The sequence below is a fragment of the Gadus morhua genome, chromosome 9 (assembly GCF_902167405.1).
Source record: "Gadus morhua chromosome 9, gadMor3.0, whole genome shotgun sequence".
Classification (NCBI taxonomy): Eukaryota; Metazoa; Chordata; class Actinopteri; order Gadiformes; family Gadidae; genus Gadus; species Gadus morhua.
The window spans coordinates 12,504,873-12,524,418 of record NC_044056.1 but is presented as its reverse complement, the minus strand read 5'-3'; the positions used below and the strand labels follow the sequence as shown (position 1 = coordinate 12,524,418).

At 51.0% G+C, this 19,546-nt stretch overlaps 4 protein-coding genes across 5 annotated transcripts; 3 read left to right on the top strand and 1 right to left on the bottom strand.

The window, feature by feature from the left end:
* The first annotated feature begins 95 nt into the window (after positions 1 to 95).
* prdm11 (PR domain containing 11) lies at positions 96 to 6,797 on the top strand. 2 transcript variants are annotated; one of them, XM_030365457.1, is made up of 7 exons: positions 96 to 291; positions 850 to 953; positions 1,422 to 1,678; positions 2,266 to 2,333; positions 2,483 to 2,670; positions 2,974 to 3,345; positions 4,338 to 6,797. In XM_030365457.1, exons 2-7 carry the CDS (start codon positions 932 to 934, stop codon positions 6,470 to 6,472), a joined length of 3,042 nt encoding a protein of 1,013 aa, XP_030221317.1. In that variant the 5' UTR covers positions 96 to 291; positions 850 to 931; the 3' UTR covers positions 6,473 to 6,797. The 2 variants fall into 2 exon arrangements, with proteins under 2 accessions (XP_030221317.1, XP_030221318.1); XM_030365458.1 differs by lacking the exon at positions 96 to 291 and adding an exon at positions 311 to 621.
* An 829-nt stretch (positions 6,798 to 7,626) lies between these two features.
* On the top strand, positions 7,627 to 10,002 carry cd59b (CD59 molecule (CD59 blood group) b). Its single transcript, XM_030365460.1, has 3 exons — positions 7,627 to 8,039; positions 8,715 to 8,816; positions 9,662 to 10,002. The coding sequence occupies exons 1-3, from the start codon at positions 7,988 to 7,990 to the stop codon at positions 9,859 to 9,861; spliced, it is 354 nt and encodes a 117-aa protein (XP_030221320.1). The 5' UTR covers positions 7,627 to 7,987; the 3' UTR covers positions 9,862 to 10,002.
* A 13-nt stretch (positions 10,003 to 10,015) lies between these two features.
* On the bottom strand, positions 10,016 to 15,124 carry kcnj11l (potassium inwardly rectifying channel subfamily J member 11, like). Its single transcript, XM_030365459.1, has 6 exons — positions 14,806 to 15,124; positions 14,205 to 14,364; positions 12,581 to 12,820; positions 11,679 to 11,948; positions 11,200 to 11,407; positions 10,016 to 10,715 (listed from the first exon to the last, which is right to left on the bottom strand). Exons 2-6 carry the CDS (start codon positions 14,361 to 14,363, stop codon positions 10,264 to 10,266), a joined length of 1,329 nt encoding a protein of 442 aa, XP_030221319.1. The 5' UTR covers position 14,364; positions 14,806 to 15,124; the 3' UTR covers positions 10,016 to 10,263.
* An 804-nt stretch (positions 15,125 to 15,928) lies between these two features.
* LOC115550827 (uncharacterized) lies at positions 15,929 to 19,544 on the top strand. Its single transcript, XM_030366161.1, has 4 exons — positions 15,929 to 16,027; positions 16,542 to 16,635; positions 17,453 to 17,540; positions 18,484 to 19,544. Exons 1-4 carry the CDS (start codon positions 15,979 to 15,981, stop codon positions 19,177 to 19,179), a joined length of 927 nt encoding a protein of 308 aa, XP_030222021.1. The 5' UTR covers positions 15,929 to 15,978; the 3' UTR covers positions 19,180 to 19,544.
* Positions 19,545 to 19,546: the final 2 nt, after the last annotated feature.

The following is a 19,546-nucleotide window of genomic DNA, read 5'->3' as shown; positions in this document are numbered from 1 at the left end:
GTTGTCTGTGTCTGGACTCTGATGAGAGAATGTTGTTCTTCTGAAGGCTCCTGGAGCAGAGAGGCTGGGGCCACACACACATACACTTTACACACACGGATCTCTTTCTTCCGTTTTTCCATGTCATTTCCTGTGGAAAATGGTGGTCAAAGATCGGGAAGGCAACCGAGTCATTGCAGTGTTTTAATCCGGGATTCCCCGTTGCCCGGTTCGGGTCGAAGCCAAGGAAGGGTGTTTGCTTCCGGTGGAGCGGGGATGCTGCGGGGTCGCGACCCCGCTGCGTTGTTATAGGTGAGTTTTGCCCGCCAATGTGGCACATCGTGGACACGCATAGACCAAAACCACAGGCACATCGAGGCGACCCTAAACCGTATCCCGAACCAAACCACAGGAACATCGCGACCCTAAACCATATATTGACTCGAACCACATCAGCCGGGACGTCCTCGGATTCTCACGACTCTGCGGCCAGCGACGTCACCTGTTAAATGGGATATCTGTTTGAAATCGGACATCATGTAAACATGTGTTCATAACCTCAGTCCTTTATAGTCTAACTGTGGCCAATATTACAGGGGGGGCGGGCGACCATCACGTGCATCAGTTCGTCTAACGCTGACGGTACGTTGCAGTAGTAGTTTGGATTTATATGAGAACCATTTCTGAAAGGGTCCGTTTCAGGACACGCCTCCTTGGTCACATGTATGACCAGGTGTATCAGGACATGCCCCCTTGGTCACATGTATGACCAGGTGTATCAGGACACTCCCCCTTGGTCACGTGGTTGTAGGAATGTTCTATATTAAAATTAATGTTGCAGAGATTCAGTAGAATATTTTGTGTTGGCAGCGTTACTTCTGGACCGAGCCTCCTTAGACCAAGCCCCCTCCGCTCCCTCAGACGAGCACCCTCAGACCAAGATGGCGTCTCTATGAGCGACCCGGACTTCTGGGGTAAGATTTAACTTATCTTTCAGAACATTTTCATTTGGTCATGACTCACATGTGAGTACTTGTATTAAAGGTCCCATGGCATGCCACTAGGTGTGGTGTGATTAGCCTTACAAGCCGTTTTGGAAATCAGCCCCTTACGACATCACTGGTGGGTGTGTCCACCTAGATGTGTGACGGATAGATAAGCAAAGTTTGCTACAGTCCACTGGGTAGGCTGGTAGACTGATCTATCCAGCACACATGTAGGTGGACATAACATAACAACAGGCAGCTTCAAGCTCCTGTTAACAACCTCCTTTTGGAATTCTAAACCAGAAGCAATTAGGCAAAAGATCTTTGATTATTCATGCAAAGTGCGTCTGCCAATCAGAACACCAGATTGATTTCTCCGGAGGAGGTTCTGCTGGGACCCCCTGATACCGGCCCCGTTGACTGAGTCAGACCCCCCACTGCTCCCACTGCTCCCAGTCTGCCCGCAGTGCCAGCAGCCCTTCCTCTCGCGGTGCCCCGCCCACGGGCCTCCGCTCCTGATCCAGGACAGCCCCGCCCCCCCGGGCCACGCCGGCCGGGCGCTGCGCTCCGCCCCCCCTGGCCTGCGGGTGGGGTCGGAGGGGGGTCAGGTGGAGGTGCGCTGCGGGGCCCAGAGCATCCCCCAGGGGGCCGTGTTCGGGCCCTACGAGGGAGAGCTGGTCCCCAGGGACCGCTCCACTGCACACTCCTGGATCGTGAGTACCCAGGATCGTTGTCAGCCTGCTACTGTACGCACTTACTCTATGTCGTACGTCCTGGTGCTTAATCTACGCACTTAATGTGTGTTGTTCGTCCTGGCACACAAAAATTGTACTTCACAATGTAGCATTGCGAAGTGTCTTATCCTAGCTATCTCTGTTGTATACGGGGAATGGGTTAGCCTAGTGATTGTTAGTGCTTGCCACTTGTTTCTATGAACATCCTTTCTGTACTGACAGCGATATATTGTTGTTTCTCTTTCTTATGATAAATAGACTTATGTAAGTCGCTTTGGATAAAAGCATCTGCTAAACACCCTAAATGTAAATGTGGTCGATACTTAGGATTATTATTATTACTCAGTTGGTAGGGTTAGTTGACCTCTCAGTTGGGTGCGTTAGTTGACTCTTTGTCCAACGTGATTCAAAGCGATCGTAAAGTCATTCCCGCCCGTCCTGAATCTTGTAAACTGCTTTGGATTCTAGCATCAGATTAATGTGTAGATATTTAAAGAATGATCTATTAATATATCTAGTGTAATAATGACAACATGATTCACCATGCCTTGTGTTGTTCTCTGCAGATCGTTGATGTCAACAACTCTTATCACTCCATTGATGGGAGCGACGAAACCAAAGCCAACTGGATGAGGTATTCGGCTGATAACAAGGAGAACCAGGAGAACCAGTAACCAGGGGGACAGGAGTTCTTTCCCGGAGGGGTTAGAGCAGACCCTGGGCTGGGAGTTTATAACATGCGTTCCTCTCTCAGGAACCTTAGAACGTTTGTTCCTCCGACAGGTACGTGCGAATCTCGTCGGAGAACACGGAGCGGAACCTGACAGCGTTCCAGCGCGGGGGGCAGCTGTACTTCAGCGCCAGCCGGCCACTGTTGCCTGGCAACCGGCTGCGGGTGTGGTACGGAGACGACTACATCACACGCCTGCACAGCCTATCAGAGCAGAGCATCGACTGCAGCCTCCACCCAGGTGAGCCCTGCGGGGCGTGCAGCTGCCCCTGGTTGGTCGGTGTGTGGGAGGACAGCAGGGAGAGATGGAAAGGTTCTGGGTTCCATCCCGCCCTGTAGACCTCCTAGAGCAGTAGGCTGATCCCCCACCTGCTCCTTAACCACCGGGACCTGATCCTGCATCTCATTAAAGGGGACGGGTGTTGATAAAGAGGTTACCAGTGTTGTTACCCAGGTTTCGGGTGTTGTTACCCAGGTTACCGTTGTTGTTCCAAGGCTACCTGCTGGACCAGGTGTTTCCCTCAGACCTGCTGCTCTGTTCCAGGGTCTGACTGGAGACGGGGGGGTCTGCAGTGTTGGCGGGGCCCCGACGGCGAGGCTCCTCCTGCTGCTGACAGGACGGAGACTGACGGCGCCTCCAGAAGAGTCCAGGCCTTTCTGGAGAGCCAACCCGGCCTCAAGCCTCTCTCAGGTCCTCCGCCCAGCCGACTGGGCAAGAGAAGGCGTCTGTCTGCAGAGGCCCTGCGACCGGTGAAGGAGGAGCAGGAGCAGTCCTCCACCTCTTCGTGTCCCAACTGCATCAAACTGAGGCTGAGAATCTTCCAGCTGGAGGCAGAGCTTCACCTGCTAAGAGGGAAGGAGATGGACCCAGCTACGCCCCCAAACCCGGAGCAAGGACCAATAGAAGACCTCCGTGGTTAGTCATGATCTTCTGGAACATCTAGACCATCTAGAACCTCATTCATCTTACCCTTACCCTCACCCATTCATCCAAACCTTACCCTTACCCATTCATCTAACCCATACCCTCACCCATTCATCCAAACCTTACCCTTACCCATTCATCTAACCCTTACCCTCACCCATTCATCTAACCCTTACCCTCACCCATTCATCTAAAATTTACCCTCACCCATTCATCTAACCCTTAACCTCACCCATTCATCTAACCCTTACCCTCACCCATTCATCTAACCCTTACCCTCACCCATTCATCTAACCCTTACCCTCACCCATTCATCTAACCCTTACCCTCACCCATTCGTCTAACCCTTACCCTCACCCATTCGTCTAACCCTTACCCTCACCCATTCGTCTAACCCTTACCCTCACCCATTCATCTAACCCTTACCCTCACCCATTCATCTAAACCTTACCCTCACCCATTCATCTCACCTTCACCCATTCATCTAACCCTAACCCAGTTATCTTACCCTAACCCATTAATCTAACCCTATGGTCAACACTAGCTAAGCCCCCGTTCCACCAGCAGTACCAGCTCAACCTGCCACGACTTGGCGTGCCACGACTTCAATTTTTTCCAGGCACGTTGTGTTTCCATCTATAAAGTACCTCTTCAACGCGGGCGGGTCGTCATAGCACGCATGTGCGAATTTGCAGTGATGTACTTAACCACGTCACTCTCTGGCCAATGAGTGGCCAGCAGCCTGTTTACATCACACAAAAGTATAGGATCAGCTCTTTTGGAACCTCGACGGAGGTGAGACTAAAAAGTACCAGGTACCTCATTTTGCCGATCGAAACGCAGAAAAAAAAAAGGACGAGGCGAGTTGAGCTGGTACTGTCGTTGGAAAAGGGGCACTAGTTAACTTTAACTATCTAGTGTGTGTCTAACTATAAGCGTGTAGCATTGGATAACTAGCTGACCTTTCCCCTCATGGCGTCTAGACATGGACCCGCTGACCCCCCCCCAGATGGTCCTGGACGAAGAGGACCAGGACCTCGACTCAGCTGACGAGTCCTTCAACGCCGACCCGCTCATCTCAGCCGGTGACTCGTCCAAACTGCCGCACCGCCGCACCCGCCGCTTCAAGCAGGAGTGGCTGAGGAAGTTCTGGTTCCTGCGCTACTCGCCGGCGCTCAACGAGATGTGGTGCCACGTGTGCCGGCAGTACACAGTGCAGTCGGCGCGCACGTCGGCCTTCATCATGGGCTCCAAGCAGTTCAAGATCCACACCATCAAGCTGCACAGTCAGAGCAACCTGCACAAGAAGTGTCTGCAGCTGTACAAGCTGCGCATGCACCCCGAGAAGACGGAGGAGATGTGCCGGAGCATGACGGTGCTCTTCAACGCCGCCTACCACCTGGCCGTGGAGGGCCGGCCCTTCTCGGACCTCCGGCCGCTGGCGGAGCTGCTGAGGAGGTGTGAGCTGAAGGTGGTGGAGCACTACCTCAACGAAGGAGATTGCCAGATCCTCGTTCATCACATCGCCCGCACCTTAAGGGAAGACCTCGCAGAGAAGATGCGTTTGTCTCCGTTCCTCAGCGTCCTCATGGACTGTCAGAATGAGGACCTGTTTCCAGACACGCTGGCCTTCTACGTCCAGTTCACTACAAACGACGGTTCCCCCAACACAGAGTTCCTCTCGCTGCAGAAGCTGAGCCAGGCCAGCGCCGATGGCTATCTCCAAGCCATCGAGCGGGCGTTCTGTGTCTTTGGCCTTCGGTTCCAGGACTTGCTGGTGGTCGGCGTGGGGATGGACGGTGCCCCCATGTCAACAGGCATGCGAGGCAGTATGTTTGTCGCCATGCAGAGGGTTCTCCCCTGGCTCCTCTCCCTTCCCGTCATGATCCACCGGCCTCATCTGGAGGTGTTGGATGTCATCAGTGGCAAGGAGCTGTCCTGCCTGGAGGACTTGGAGAACAACCTGAAGCAGCTCCTGGGTTTCTACCGCTACTCCCCTCGTATGATGGCCGAGCTCCGCCTGACCGCGCCCACGCTGTCGGAGGAGATGGAGTTCCTCGGAGACATCCGAGCCGTTCGTTGGATCATCGGGGAGCCGAACGTCCTCAACGCCCTCATCAAGGACTACCTGGAGGTGGTGGGTCATCTGAAGGATGTCAGCCGCCAGACGCAGAAGGCCGACGCCGCCGCCGTCGCCCTCACACTCCTCCACTTCCTGCTGGACTACCAGTCGGTAAAGCTCATCTATTTCCTCCTGGACGTCATCGCTGTTCTGTCTCGTTTGGCATTTACCTTCCAGGGCGACTACCTCCTGGTATCGCAGGTGAACGACCGGATCGAGGAGTCGATGGTGGAGATCGGGCAGCTTGTGGATCGTCCTGGGGAGTACCTGCAGGAGTTTGAAGAGAACTTCCGTGAAAGTTTCAACGGTGTCGCTCTGAAGAACCTGTGTGTCGCAGAGTCCAAGTTCCAGGCCATTCGAGAGAAGATCTGCCGGAGGAGCCAGGGCATCTTGTCCCAGAGACTGGACCCCCTGAGCAGTCCTCTGGCCAGAGCCTGCCGGGTGCTGGACTTCTCCTCCTGGCCCCGGGCCACCGAGGACCTGCACTCGTATGGGGATGAGGAGATCCTTTTGATATTCAACCATATGGAGTCCATTCCATCGGTCCCCTGTGAGGGCCAGGCGAGGTCAGAGGCCCAGGGCAACCTGCTGGTGGAGTGGAGAAGTCTGAAAGCCGACTTCTGCAGCATCGGCTCCAAAGAGCTTCTAGGTCACCTCTGCAAGCACAGACAGCGCTTTCCTCTTTTGTGTCGGGTCGCCCAGCTGGTGCAGGTGCTGCCCACGTCCACCGTCTGCTGTGAGAGAGGCAGAGGCTCCTTGCAAAAGATGTACCAAAACAGCCGCTCCAGGCTGGGTCTGGACCCGATGAACGACCTGCTCACCCTGGCCATCAACGGGCCGCCCATCGCCAGCTTTGACGGGAAGCGAGCTCTGGACTCCTGGTTCGAGGAGAAGTCTGGGAGCTCCTCCTTGCTCTCAGCTGAGATCATAAACAGGATATCGAAATCTCAACATGAGTCCAGCGACGCTAATACAGACATCTTGCCCGATACCTGACCTTGGACCCTGATACCTGACCTTTGACCCTGAATCCTGACCTTTGACCCTGAATCCTGACCTTCCACCATGATACCTGACCTTTTACCCTGATACCTGACCTTTGACACTGAAAACTGACCTCTGACCCTGATGCCTGACTTTTCACCCTGATACCTGACCTTTCACCCTGATACCTGACCTTTCCCCTATTCAACACGTTTTATTCCATCTGAATGTACAAGAAACGTGTGAAATAATGAATGTTGTACGGGAACAATCAGAGAATGTGCACACAAGGAATGTTTGTACACAAGGTAATAAAGGAGCTGAAGCTATGATGGGAGCATGTCATCTAACGTTTGTATCTCCTTAACTAAGGGCTTCACACTGAGGAAATATTCTGGTGGTACAATAAGCTCTAAATCTTTACGTTTTACTTTCACAATTTGCTGAGCTACTGAAGAGAAAATATAATATAAGTAATATAATTGTTACTTATTGCCTCACATTTAATTTAAGCAGCATGTTGATTCATTATGGATAATAGTTTCCTTCCAATAAGTATCAAGTGTTTAGGTGATGCGAACACTATACCTTCATATTATATAAACTAGGCATGGTTGGTCCATCTCATGTCTTCATAGAGGGTGTAGGGGGCTGTTCATGTCTTCATAGAGGGTGTAGGGGGCCGTTCATGTCTTCATAGAGGGTGTAGGGGGCCCTTCATGTCTTCATAGAGGGTGTTGGGGGCTTTTCATGTCTTCATAGAGGGTGTAGGGGGCTGTTCATGTCTTCATAGAGGGTTAGGGGGGCCGTTCATGTCTTCATAGAGGGTTAGGGGGGCTGTTCATGTCTTCATAGAGGGTGTTGGGGGCTGTTCATGTCTTCATAGAGGGTGTTGGGGGGCTGTTCATGTCTTCATAGAGGGTTAGGGGGGCTGTTCATGTCTTCATAGAGGGTGTTGGGGGCTGTTCATGTCTTCATAGCGGGTGTTGTGGCCAGCGCACACAGAGGGCTCTATCCCCAGGGGGCTGGAGGCGGTGGTGCCAGCCGGTGCCCGGCGCGGCCCACACTGCCACCACTGTCCTTAGGGGGGAGGAGCAGCCTGGGGGAGAGGGGTGAGGAGGAGGTGCTGCTGGGGGTGGAGGTGTTACTGGTGTTACTGGTGACCATAGGAGGTGATGGGGGAGGAGGAGGTATATTGTGAGGATGAGGATGCGCAATAGGATGAAGATGAGCGCTGCAGAGGAGGAGGTGCGGTCTGAGGAGCGGTGCCAGGGATTGTTCCAGATGTGTGACCGAGGAGGAGGCAGGAGAAAGGGGCTTTGTGAACGTGTGGACAAAGAGCTGCTGTGACTCTGAGCTGGTCTGTCTGGACGAGGAGAGTCTGTCTGCTGCCTCCGCGTCTCCGGGAGTCTGCTGCTCTGCTCTCTAGCTTCTCCTCTGTTGACCTTCTCCTCCGTTGACCTCCTCCTCCTCTCCTCCTCCTCCTCCTCTTTACCTTCTCGTCGTGTCTGAGGACCAGGTGTGAGGATGAAAGGCTGGTTCTGTCTTCTTCTGCTGGGCTTCGGATTGCCGGACCGAGGTGAGGGAGTCTACTCAGTCTGCTGGTTTAGTTAGTCCTTTAGCCTAGTTAGTCCTTTAGTCTAGTCAGTCCTTTAGCCTAGTTAGTCCTGTAGTCTAGTCAGTCCTTTAGCCTAGTTAGTCCTGTAGTCTAGTTAGTCCCTATAGTCTACTTAGTCCTCTATAGTCTAGTTAGTACTTTAGTCTAGTTAGTCCTCTATAGTCTTGTTAGTCCATTTTAGCCTAGTTAGTCCTTTATAGTCTAGTTGGACCCAGTAAGCGTGTGTGTGTGTGTGTAAATTGCAAATTGCTGGACTAAATAAGAACTTTAAGCAAATAGCCAAATACTGCTCTGTGTCAGCAATCATAGGCAGTCTGCATATATGAAGAAGGCGCTTTCATCTGTACCCTTTATATAACTATATTTATCTACTGTTTCACTTGGCTGTAAATACTTGCACAGTGATTGTGTTGTGTGAGACATAATAGGCTCTTTATAAAAATGTTGGATGCTATGGTGTAGTATTGGTCACTCCAAATAAATTAATCGTGTGTGTGTCTGTCTGTCTGTCTGTGTGTGTGTGTGTGTGTGTGTGTGTGTGTGTGTGTGTGTGTGTGTGTGTGTGTGTGTGTGTGTGTGTATGTGTGTGTGTGTGTGTGTGCGTGCCCGTGCGTGCGTGTGTGTGTGTGTGTGCAGGCGCAGCGCTGCGGTGCTACAAGTGTTCTGACTACACGGGTCGCTGTGAGAACGTCCAGGAGTGCACGTACGAGGACGCCTGCGTGTCGCTGAGTGAGAGAGGTCCGTAGCCCCGCCCCTTACAGCTCTATTTTAACATTATGTACCCGACCTCTACAACTCTATGCTAACATAATGTACGCCCCCCCCACAACTCTAAATTAACACAATGTACCCGCCCCATAAAACTATAATAACATTATGTAGCCGCCCCCTCAACTCTATTTTAACATAATGTACCCGCCCCCTAAAACTATATTAAAATAATTGTCCCGCACCCTTCAACTCTTTTAACATAATATACCCGACCCATAACTCTATATTAACATAATGTACCCCTCCCCCCACATCTCTATATAAACATTATATATGGTCATGTACTATAAAACAAGTGGTATTTATATACAAATTACTAAATCACGTTAATATAATAACTCATGGTAATATACTGTTACTAAACAGGTTAATATACTTACTTGTGTTGATTTCTGGCTAATTACATAATCTGGTGTTTTATATAATGTAAAACATAGATTAGAGAATGTTTTATTTTATGTAATATAAATTGTACATACCATTATGTTGTGTTTTATATAATACAAAAAATAGATTAATAATGTTTTATTTATTTTAAACCTTAGATAACATAATTGTTGATATAATATAAACCATAGATAACATAATGTCGTGTTAAACCATAGATTACATGTCTTGTTTAATAAATATGAACTACAGATTACATAATTTTGTTTTGCAAACAAATGCAATAATCGTTTTCTACAGTAGTGTGATAATCTTTCTGTCTGTCTGTCTATCTGTCTGCCTGCCTGCCTGCCTGCCTGCTGCCTGCCGTCTGGCTCTCTCCCTGCCTTCCTGTCTGTCTGCCCGTCTCCCTGTCTGCTTGCCAGGGGGTAAGACGGTGCGGCGCTGTCTGCGCTACACCGACTGTGACAACTCACGCCTCTCCCAGATGTTTCCCGCCCTCTCCGGCTTCACCTACAGGTGCTGCAGCAGCAACCTGTGCAACGCCGCCACACCCGTCTCCATGGCAACGCCAGCGCTGGCTCTGATTGGCTCCCTGACGGCTGTGTGGCTGAGCTGGCTGTGAAAGGCCCGGTTCATGACCTTAACTCGTTGACTCTTCGTACCATCGCTAAAAGCAACAGGAAGTGCTTTGAGTCTGTTTATTTTTTAGATGTTTATCAAATAACTGGAAAAACACAATTCATTAAATGTTTCCACAAACTGACATTTGATTGAAGTGAGTGTTATTGGTCTGGAATACTTTTAATAATCATAACAATAATAATGACATTAAGAGTTTATAAATGATGATGAATCACTAAATATCCAAACTATTAAGGATTTATCTAAACCATTAACTGTGATATCCAGAATGGTGCAACTCAGTAACAAAAATAGATTTGATATATATCTAAAAATATCATAAAACATCGCAATACACCTTAGCAGCAGGTAACCTTTGGTCTCCCCCTCCCACACCTCCCCCTCACTGCTCCTCATCCTGAGGGCCAATCACCTCCAGCTGGACTGTCTTCTTCTGTCCTTTCCTCTCTGCCCCCACCGCCGGTGGCTCCTCCTCCCCTTTCTCCGATTGGCCATCCCAGGGCTGAGGGGCGGGGCTAGGGTAGCAGCTGCGCTCCCCTCCCCCTCCCGCTCCCCTCCTGAACCCCCCCCTGCCGGCCCGGACCAGGCCCCAGCCTTGCGGCTGTCCCCCGGCCCCCGGGCCCCCAGGCTCCTGGCCCCCCCGCGTGGCGTCCAGCTCGTGGGCGCTCAGCGACGACATGCGGACCGGCGCCGTGTTGCCGAACTTGGAGTAGTCGACGCAGTAGCGGCCGTCCTCTTCCGACAGGATGGACACGAAGCGCCGCCCCCACAGGATCTCGTCTGGCGTGTACGAGCTGCGGGCCTGCATGGTGATCCCTGTGGTCTCCACCACGCCTGTCAATCACAAACAGCGGCCTGTCAATCACACACAGTGGCCTGTCGATCACAGACAGTGGCCTCTCAATCACACACAGTGGTCTGTCGATCACACACAGCGGCCAATCAGGTGAGGCCGTGGTCTCCACCACACCTGTCAATCATACACAGCGGCCAATCAGGTGAGGCCGTGTTCTCCACCACGCCTGTCAATCATACACAGCGGCCAATCAGGTGAGGCCGTGGTCTCCACCATGCCTGTCGATCGCACACAGCAGCCAATCAGATGAGGCCGTGGTCTCCACTATGCCTGTCAATCACACACAGCGGCCAATAAGCTGAGGCCCTGCTCCCACCGCCCCCCACCTCCGTTCTCGGGTGGAGAGAGGAGAGGAGCAGGGGTTGGTTGGGGAAGATTCTGAACCAATGGATCAACAGATATCTGATTCAGATTGGTTAATTTGTAGATTCCTAATGAGGGGAGGTACATCAGGCGGCCGACCTTCCAGGATGACGATGACCTCCAGGTCCTCGCTGGCCAGCGACTGGGCGGAGAGCTCGTAGAGCGGGCTCCCGCGCTGGATGGTGTGGCTGATGACCAGCGGCGACACAAGGAAGATCCCGTTGCTGTGCAGCGGGTTCTCCACCTGGATGTCCATCTGGCTGACCGGGATCACCTCGCCCTCTGACGTCACCGCCTTACGGACCACCTGAGGGGAGGGGTCAGAGGTCAGGGGTTAGGGTGAGGGGTGGGGTTAGGGGTCAGGTGTGGGGGTCAGGTGTGGGGGTCAGAAGACAGGTTTAGGTGTTGGGGTCAGAGGTTAGGGTGAGGGGTCAGAGTTCATGGTTAGGGTGAGGGGTGGGGGTCAGAGGAAATGGCCAGGTGTTGGTATCAGAAGTCAAGGTTAGGGTTAAGGTTAGGGTCAGATGTAAGGGTGAGGGGTCGGGGTCAAGGGTCATGTGTTGGGTCAGGGGGTTGACCTGCAGCTGCACGGTGGCGGAGATGATCATGCTCTTCCTGAGGTCGCCCAGGCGGAACATGAAGGTGGGCCGGCCGTTGCGCAGGGCGATGACGGCGTTGCGGGAGAAGATGAGTGTCTCTGCGCGGCGGTTGGCCTGCGCCGTCTTCATGAAGACGCAGCCCAGCATCACGGCGTTGATGATCAGCCCCAGGATGTTCTGCACGATGAGCACCGTGATGGCCAGCGGGCACTCCTCCGTCACCATGCGGCCCCCGAACCCGATGGTCACCTGGCAACCAGACGCACGCAACGGTCACCCGTCGACCACACACACTCAACGGTCACCTGGCAACCAGACACACGCAACGGTCACCTGGTAACCAGACACACGCAACGGTCACCTGGCAACCAGACACGCGCAACGGTCACCCGTCAACCACACACACTGAACGGTCACCTGGCAACCAGACACACGCAACGGTCACCTGGCAACCAGACACACGCAACGGTAACCTGGCAACCGGACACACGCGAAGGTCACATGGCAGCCAGACACACGGAATGGTAACCTAGCAACCAGACACAAGGAAAGGTTATCTAGTAACCAGACCCATGGAACGGTTACCTAGTAACCAGGACAAGATGGTTACCTAGTAACCCAGACTCACCTGATGGTTACCGACCAACCAGACACTATCTCATTGTCCAACCCCTACCTGCTCCTCAATGATCTGTCTCTGTACTGTCTAACGGTTAGACAGTACAGAGACAGGTCATTGAGGAGCAGGTAGGGGTTAGACAGTACAGAGACAGGTCATTAAGGCGCAGGTAGGGGCCCTACCTGCGCCTTAATGACCTGTCTCTAGAAATTAGATCTTCTGACAGGAAGTTCATCCTCTGACAGGAAGTAGGTCTTCTGACCTGGACCTCGATGGAGAAGAGGAAGGCGGAGGTGAAGGAGTGGATCTGTGTGACACAGGGCACGGCGGGGGGCCCCCCGTTGGGCCCGACGGGCTCCAGGTCCCCGTGGGCAAAGGCCAGGAGCCACCAGGCCATGGCGAACAACATCCAGGAGCAAAGGAAGGAGGAGGTGAAGATCAGCAGCGAGTGCTGCCACTTGAGGTCCACCATGGTGGTGAAAACATCCTGCAGGAAGCGGCCCTGGAGGAGGAGAGGGCTTCACAGTAAAGGTATCCTTCGAACAGGAAGAGGGCTTCACAATAAAGGTACCCTACAAACAGGAAGAGGGCTTCACATTAAAGGTACCCTGATGCTCATGTTTATGAACAGGAAGGGGGCTTCACAGTAAAGGTACCCTAGACGCTCATGTTGTTTTTCCACGCACCATAAGATGGTATTTTATTGTATTATTATATTTTTTGTCCCTATGTATTGTGTGATACTAAGTTGTGTGTATAGGGGGGTAGTCTTGTGTTTACCATATTGTAAACGGTCCATGTGATAATGTCTAATACATAGTCTATAATGCACGATGTATAAAACATAATGCGCAGGAGTTTGTTTGTAAGAAGGCTTTAAGTGAGTTTCATTCAGGGCGTTTAGCAGATGCTTTTATCCAAAGCCACACACATAGGTCCATTTGTCAGAAGAAAGAGAAACAACAATATATCTCTGTTGCTACAGTAAGGATGTTTATAGAACCAAGTGGCAAGCACTAACAATCAAGGTTAACCCTTTCCCTGTATACAACAGAGATAGCTAGGATAAGACGCTACACAATGCTAAGTACTATTTTAAGTGCCAGGCCATACAACACACATTAGGTGCATACATTAAGTACCAGGACGTACAAGATACAATAAGTGCGAACATTAAGTGCATTCTCAATAAAATACCGAGCAGGATGTGAGGCTGCCCGTTACCGGGGCAACTGGCCCGTTGCCGGGCCTGAGCGGATGATGGTCCATCAGTCCATAAGTCCATTAGTCCCTCTCTTAGAGTCCGGCCTAGACCGCCAGGACCCTGCAGCCTCTCAAGACTAGTCTCCAGAGTCCGGACCACCAGGACCCTGCAGCCTCTCAAGACTAGTCTCTAGAGTCCGGACCACCAGGACCCTGCAGCCTCTCAAGACTAGTCTCTAGAGTCCGGACCACCAGGACCCTGCAGCCTCTCAAGACTAGTCTCTAGAGTCCGGACCACCAGGACCCTGCAGCCTCTCAAGACTAGTCTCTAGAGTCCGGACCACCAGGACCCTGCAGCCTCTCAAGACTAGTCTCTAGAGTCCGGACCACCAGGACCCTGCAGCCTCTCAAGACTAGTCTCTAGAGTCCGGACCACCGGGACCCAGCAGCCTCTCAAGACTAGTCTCTAGAGTCCGGACCACCAGGACCCTGCAGCCTCTCTTGACTAGTCTCTAGAGTCCGGACAACCAGGACCCTGCAGCCTCTCTTGACTAGTCTCTAGAGTCTGGGGTTGGGGGGTTCACGGGTCAGAGTTAGAGTCAGGGAGGGTCAGGGTCAGGGGTCAGAGTTAGGGTCAGTGGGGGGTTAGGTTCAGGGTCAGGAGGTGGAGGTCAGGAGCCTACCTGCTCTCTGATGTTCTTGTGGGCCACGTTGCAGGAGCCGTTCTTGGTGATGAAGCGGGCGCGGTGGGGGCGGGGCCGGGCACGGCAGGGCTTAGCCGAGTTCTCGGCCAATCTGGTCAACAAGAAGCCGTCCGGGAGCAGGCCCTTCCTGGCCAGCATGCTGCACACATTCAGAACTCATAGTTCTAATCATCTTTATTATAAATTATTATTATTATTATTATTATTATTATTATTATTATTATTATTATTATTATTATTATTATTATTATCATTATTATTATTATGTAGCACTACGCTAGTGTGTTGCTTGGGAATAATAATAATAATTACGATTATTGTTAATAAGACAAAAGCCGTTGATAATAACCGTTTTTTTTTTGCCGATTATTCAGTGGATACCTTATGTAAACTAGAATTGTAACTAGAGAAAATAAATAAATCAATGACCATGAAAGTAATGTTCTTGACGGATCATCTAACGCCAACAGGCCGCTGAGCGCATCTAGGTCAGCGTCTCTCGGTCTCCATCACATCTGACGGAGAACAACATAAAGACCTTCACACACCCTGACCGTTAACCGAGGATACCATTCCTCACCTTTTCAGTGATAGTCAAGCGCTGCTGTAGCTTGGCTCGATCCCGTCGGGGTAGATGATTCAAATGGAGCCTGAAAAAGGAGGGTCGGGGGTGGTCAATCCAGCCGAGGAGGTGAGCGGTCGTGCATCCACGAGAGCATCGCCCTCCGACCGACAACACGGCGCTGAAGCCCGTCTCCAGCGGGGGCTGCAGGGACCTTCACGGCCGCTAGAGGGCGGAAGAACGGGATGACGTCAAGTGATGCGTTGTACTGCTGACAGTCAGACACACACGTACACACGTACACGCGTACACGCGTACACACGTACACACGTACACACACACACACACACACACACACACACACACACACACACACACACACACACACACACACACACACACACACACACACATAAAGACAGACGGACAGACGGACGGACGGACAGACAGACAGACAGACAGACAGACAGACAGACAGACAGACAGACAGACAGACAGACAGACAGACAGACAGACAGACAGACAGACAGACAGACAGACAGACAGACAGAACAGAACAGAACAGAACAGAACAGAACAGAACAGAACAGAACAGAACAGAACAGAACAGAACAGACAGAACAGACAGACAGACAATGAACATGGATGTTTATTATAGGAACGAGGTTTCCCAGTTCGACAATGTCTGCACTAGTAGTCCCGGGTCGGCCCTCTAGGGGGCACTGCCGTCCTGGCTGTAGTAGTCCCGTGTCGGCCCACCAGGGGGCGCTGCCGTCCCGCCCTTCCTGGCTTTACGCTGCATTGCCCCTTCGACCACCTGCTGTGATACGTCAACGGCGACGCCTTCTTGGAGAGGCAAGCTGCGGTTTTCAACCGATTTACGGTTGAAAACCGTCACATTTCAACCGATTTACATGAGCGTAACGTAAAAGCATGATAAATATTTTTGATTCAATAAATTAGGTAACACTATTTAATTAGTGCATTTTTTTGAACACCTTGAGCAAGCCCTACATATAATAAAACCATAAGACGTTGAATAAAAATGACTCATTGAAGTCGGTTGAGCATTGACTGGATCACAGGCCCGTCCTGACCTCTCCAAGATGGCGGCGCCGCAGACGTACGATCAGAAGGGTCCCTCAGTCTGTTCCTGGACCCGCCCTCCGTGAGGTAAACAGCACCCCCACGATGCATTTCGGAGTCGTTTCAAAGATGGACGCGCGGAACCTTCCCAAATGTAAACATTTCCGACCCGGCGTCGCGTTTATAAAACATGTTTCACTCGGTCGGATTTTCATAGTTTAATTCAGTAAAACGACAACATTTTGACAAGGTTGACCTTTCACGGTGTCTATGGAAGCTCGTCGTGGGATGAGTCCGACTCCGGGCCATAACTTATAGTAACGTTACATGTGATGTTTGGACTGTGTTGCCAGATTCGGCGATATTTCCCGCCCAATCTGGCAACACTGTGTGGCCTCATATGACCGTTACATGTGATGAGGACCCTCATATGACCGTTTCATTTGATGTGGACTCTTGTATGACCGTTACATGTGATGTGTCGACGCTCATATGACCGTTACATGTGATGTGGACTCTCATTTGACTGTTATTTGTTAGGTGGACTCTTGTATGACCGTTACATGTGATGTTGGACGTCCATGACCGTTAGATGTGATGTGGACTCACATATGACCGTTATATTTGTAATGGACTCTCATATGACTGTAACATGTGTCGTGTGACAGGGACTCCGGAGCAGACGCGGAGGCTCATCGTGTTTCGTGCACAGAACGACAAGCGCTTCACGCTCCACAAGGGAAGAGCAAAACATCTGTGGGGGTGAGAACGCGTCAGAAGGGGTTAGAAGAACGGGTTTGATGTTTTAATGAACAACGTTTAAGCACCTTGATACAACACACATTGTGTAGACCTGACTAGTCTTGTTAGGACCTGACGAGTATAGTGTAGGACAGGGCTATTCAACCTCCTTAACAAGTGGGCCGAAAAGGAAAACCACTGGGGGTTCATGGGCCACAGAGTAAAACTACGTGAATGAATCGCTACAAATAAATCGTACTTAAAGTAGTGTTAATTTAATATATATAGTACTGTACTACTACATAGAATAAACTTGTCAGACGCATTCCTTCCTTCTTCACTTTTAATCGTATTATTATAAAAGATTTTGCTCTCATATATTTTGGACACTTATTATCTCATATGTACAGTAGTTCACAAAACAGAACTACTGTACATATGAGACATTTTGAGCCAGTGAGTCAGTGAGAAAGATGCACTGCCTTGTTTGGCTCAGCCTGAGACACTCATGCAGCTTCTCATAGGTCATGGAGCAACGTGCCCTTGTTCTGATGGCATTCATATGAGAAAAGCTAGACTCAAACGTATCGGTTGAGCCAAACATTGTCAGAATAAGTGATGCCAGTTCCTGATTGTGGGGTACTGCTTCTAGCTAGTATCACCGGCTACACACACAAACCTGATTTGCATGCAACTATGTTTCTCCTTTATTTTATTTATTTTTTGCATGCAACCTCTTGCGGGCCAGAAAAAAATTAAGAGGGGCCGCATTTGGCCCACGGGCCGCTAGTTGAATAGGCCTGGTGTAGGATATAACTAGTCTCCCCTGGGTTTGTAGGATCCTGATCAGAGACCTGGGGCTCGAGGGGAAGACGACACCGAAGCAGATTGCCAAGAAGTGGGAAAACTTAAAGATGAAGTATAAGGTGGGTTTTAAAAATCGACAGCATGATGTTTTAAAGGTCTCCTAACAGCAATATGTTTTAAAGGTCTTATCACAGCACAATGTTTTAAAGGTCTTATCACAGCACAATGTTTTAAAGGTCTTATCACAGCACAATGATTTTTAAGGTCTTATCACAGCACAATGTTTTAAAGGTCTCACAACAGTGTTGTGTTTCCTCAAACATCAAAATGCTAATTGGATTGGAGTGGAGTTAAAGGTGTGCCCCATTATGGGTGACTGGGTGATGTTGTTAACTGATAGAAGGTGGTGTGTTGATGGTACTGTGATAGAAGGTGGTGTGTTGATGGTACTGTGATAGAAGGTGGTGTGTTGATGGTACTGTGATAGAAGGTGGTGTGTTGATGGTACTGTGATAGAAGGTGGTGTGTTGATGGTACTGTGATAGAAGGGGGTGTGTTGATGGGACTGTGATAGAAGGTGGTGTGTTGATGGTACTGTGATAGAAGGTGGTGTGTTGATGGTACTGTGAAAGAAGGTGGTGTGTTGATGGTACTGTGATAGAAGGTGGTGTGTTGATGGTACTGTGATAGAAGGTGGTGTGTTGATGGTACTGTGATAGAAGGTGGTGTGTTGATGGTACTGTGATAGAAGGTGGTGTGTTGATGGTACTGTGATAGAAGGGGGTGTGTTGATGGTACTGTGATAGAAGGTGGTGTGTTGATGGTACTGTGATAGAAGGGGGTGTGTTGATGGTACTGTGATAGAAGGTGGTGTGTTGATGGTACTGTGATAGAAGGTGGTGTGTTGATGGTACTGTGATAGAAGGTGGTGTGTTGATGGTACTGTGAAAGAAGGTGGTGTGTTGATGGTACTGTGATAGAAGGTGGTGTGTTGATGGTACTGTGATAGAAGGTGGTGTGTTGATGGTACTGTGATAGAAGGTGGTGTGTTGATGGTTCCAGCTGCTGAAGGCTGACCTCCCTGATGGCACGGAGCTCTGTTCCAAGGAGAGCTACTGGCGCTGGTTCGACCTGATGGACCGGGCCATGACTGGAAGCTTGGGGCAGTGGGAGGGGCCTGTCCTCGGCCTAGCCCCCCTGGTGGAGGGGGAGGAGTCTGTCCTAAGCCCCGCCCCCCTGGTGGAGGGGGAGGGGTCTGTCTTGAGCTCCGTTTCCTTCGTGGAAGGAGAGGGGTCAGTCATAAGCCCCGTCCACCAGGCCAATGGGGAGGGGTCTTCCCTAAGCCCCACCCGCCTGGTCATGGCGGAGTGCCAACAGTGGTCCGAGAGAGGGGGGGAGGGGGGTGTGACAGGCAGACAGCTGGAGAGGGAGGAGCTTGACCGGGAGAGGGAGGAGCTGGACCAGGAGAGGGACGAGCTGGACCGAGAGAGGGACGAGCTGGACCGAGAGAGGGAGGAGCTGCGCTGTGAGGCGGTCGCCGTGGAGGCGCAGCGTGCAGTGCTGGAGAAAGACACGGCCGGGGTAGACTGCGAGCACGGGGTTCTGGAGCGGGAGCGGGCGGTTCTGGAGCGGGAGCGGGCGGTTCTGGAGCGGGACCGGGCGATTCTGGAGCGGGAGAGGAAGGAGCTGGCTGAGGGGCGGGGCCGAGGAGCGTGGCATAAGGACAGGCTGCTCTGCCTCTGGGAGAGACTGATGTAGACACAAAGGAGCCCCGCTAGGCGCTAGTGCCACAAGCTAGCTTCGTTGAAACAAGATGGCCGACCAATGTTGTTGGATTGGGTCCGTTTCACCCTAACAATTGTCTAATCAGGTGTCTAATCTTTTGTGTAAATATGTTTGGAGGATATGTATATATGACGTACATGTAACTACAATAAAAGTTGGCCGACCAATGCTTTTGGATTGGGTCAGTTTTACCATAACAATTGTCTAATCAGGTGTCTAATCTTTTGTGAAAATATGTTTGAGGATATGTATAGATGACTTACATGTTACTACAATAAAACAAACTTCAGCAGGCATGTTTGTATCTCAGTGCAATAAAGTGGTGTCTAAGGATGGTTTT

Bases quoted from the DNA above. Each gene is read 5' to 3' on its own strand.
- prdm11 (XM_030365457.1), top strand. From the start codon at position 932: ATGAGCGACCCGGACTTCTGGG. The intron at 954-1,421 runs GTAAGATTTAAC...CACTGCTCCCAG, and splicing joins GAGCGACCCGGACTTCTGGG to TCTGCCCGCAGTGCCAGCAG. The intron at 1,679-2,265 runs GTGAGTACCCAG...TGTTCTCTGCAG, and splicing joins CCACTGCACACTCCTGGATC to ATCGTTGATGTCAACAACTC.
- cd59b (XM_030365460.1), top strand. From the start codon at position 7,988: ATGAAAGGCTGGTTCTGTCTTCTTCTGCTGGGCTTCGGATTGCCGGAC. The intron at 8,040-8,714 runs GTGAGGGAGTCT...GTGTGTGTGCAG, and splicing joins CTTCGGATTGCCGGACCGAG to GCGCAGCGCTGCGGTGCTAC. The intron at 8,817-9,661 runs GTCCGTAGCCCC...TCTGCTTGCCAG, and splicing joins CGTGTCGCTGAGTGAGAGAG to GGGGTAAGACGGTGCGGCGC.
- kcnj11l (XM_030365459.1), bottom strand. From the start codon at position 14,363: ATGCTGGCCAGGAAGGGCCTGCTCCCGGACGGCTTCTTGTTGACCAGA. The intron at 11,949-12,580 runs GTCAGAAGACCT...TCTGGTTGCCAG, and splicing joins TCTTCTCCATCGAGGTCCAG to GTGACCATCGGGTTCGGGGG. The intron at 10,716-11,199 runs GTCGGCCGCCTG...TGTGATTGACAG, and splicing joins GGTCATCGTCATCCTGGAAG to GCGTGGTGGAGACCACAGGG.
- LOC115550827 (XM_030366161.1), top strand. From the start codon at position 15,979: ATGCATTTCGGAGTCGTTTCAAAGATGGACGCGCGGAACCTTCCCAAA. The intron at 16,636-17,452 runs GTGAGAACGCGT...CTGGGTTTGTAG, and splicing joins AGAGCAAAACATCTGTGGGG to GATCCTGATCAGAGACCTGG. The intron at 17,541-18,483 runs GTGGGTTTTAAA...TGATGGTTCCAG, and splicing joins ACTTAAAGATGAAGTATAAG to CTGCTGAAGGCTGACCTCCC.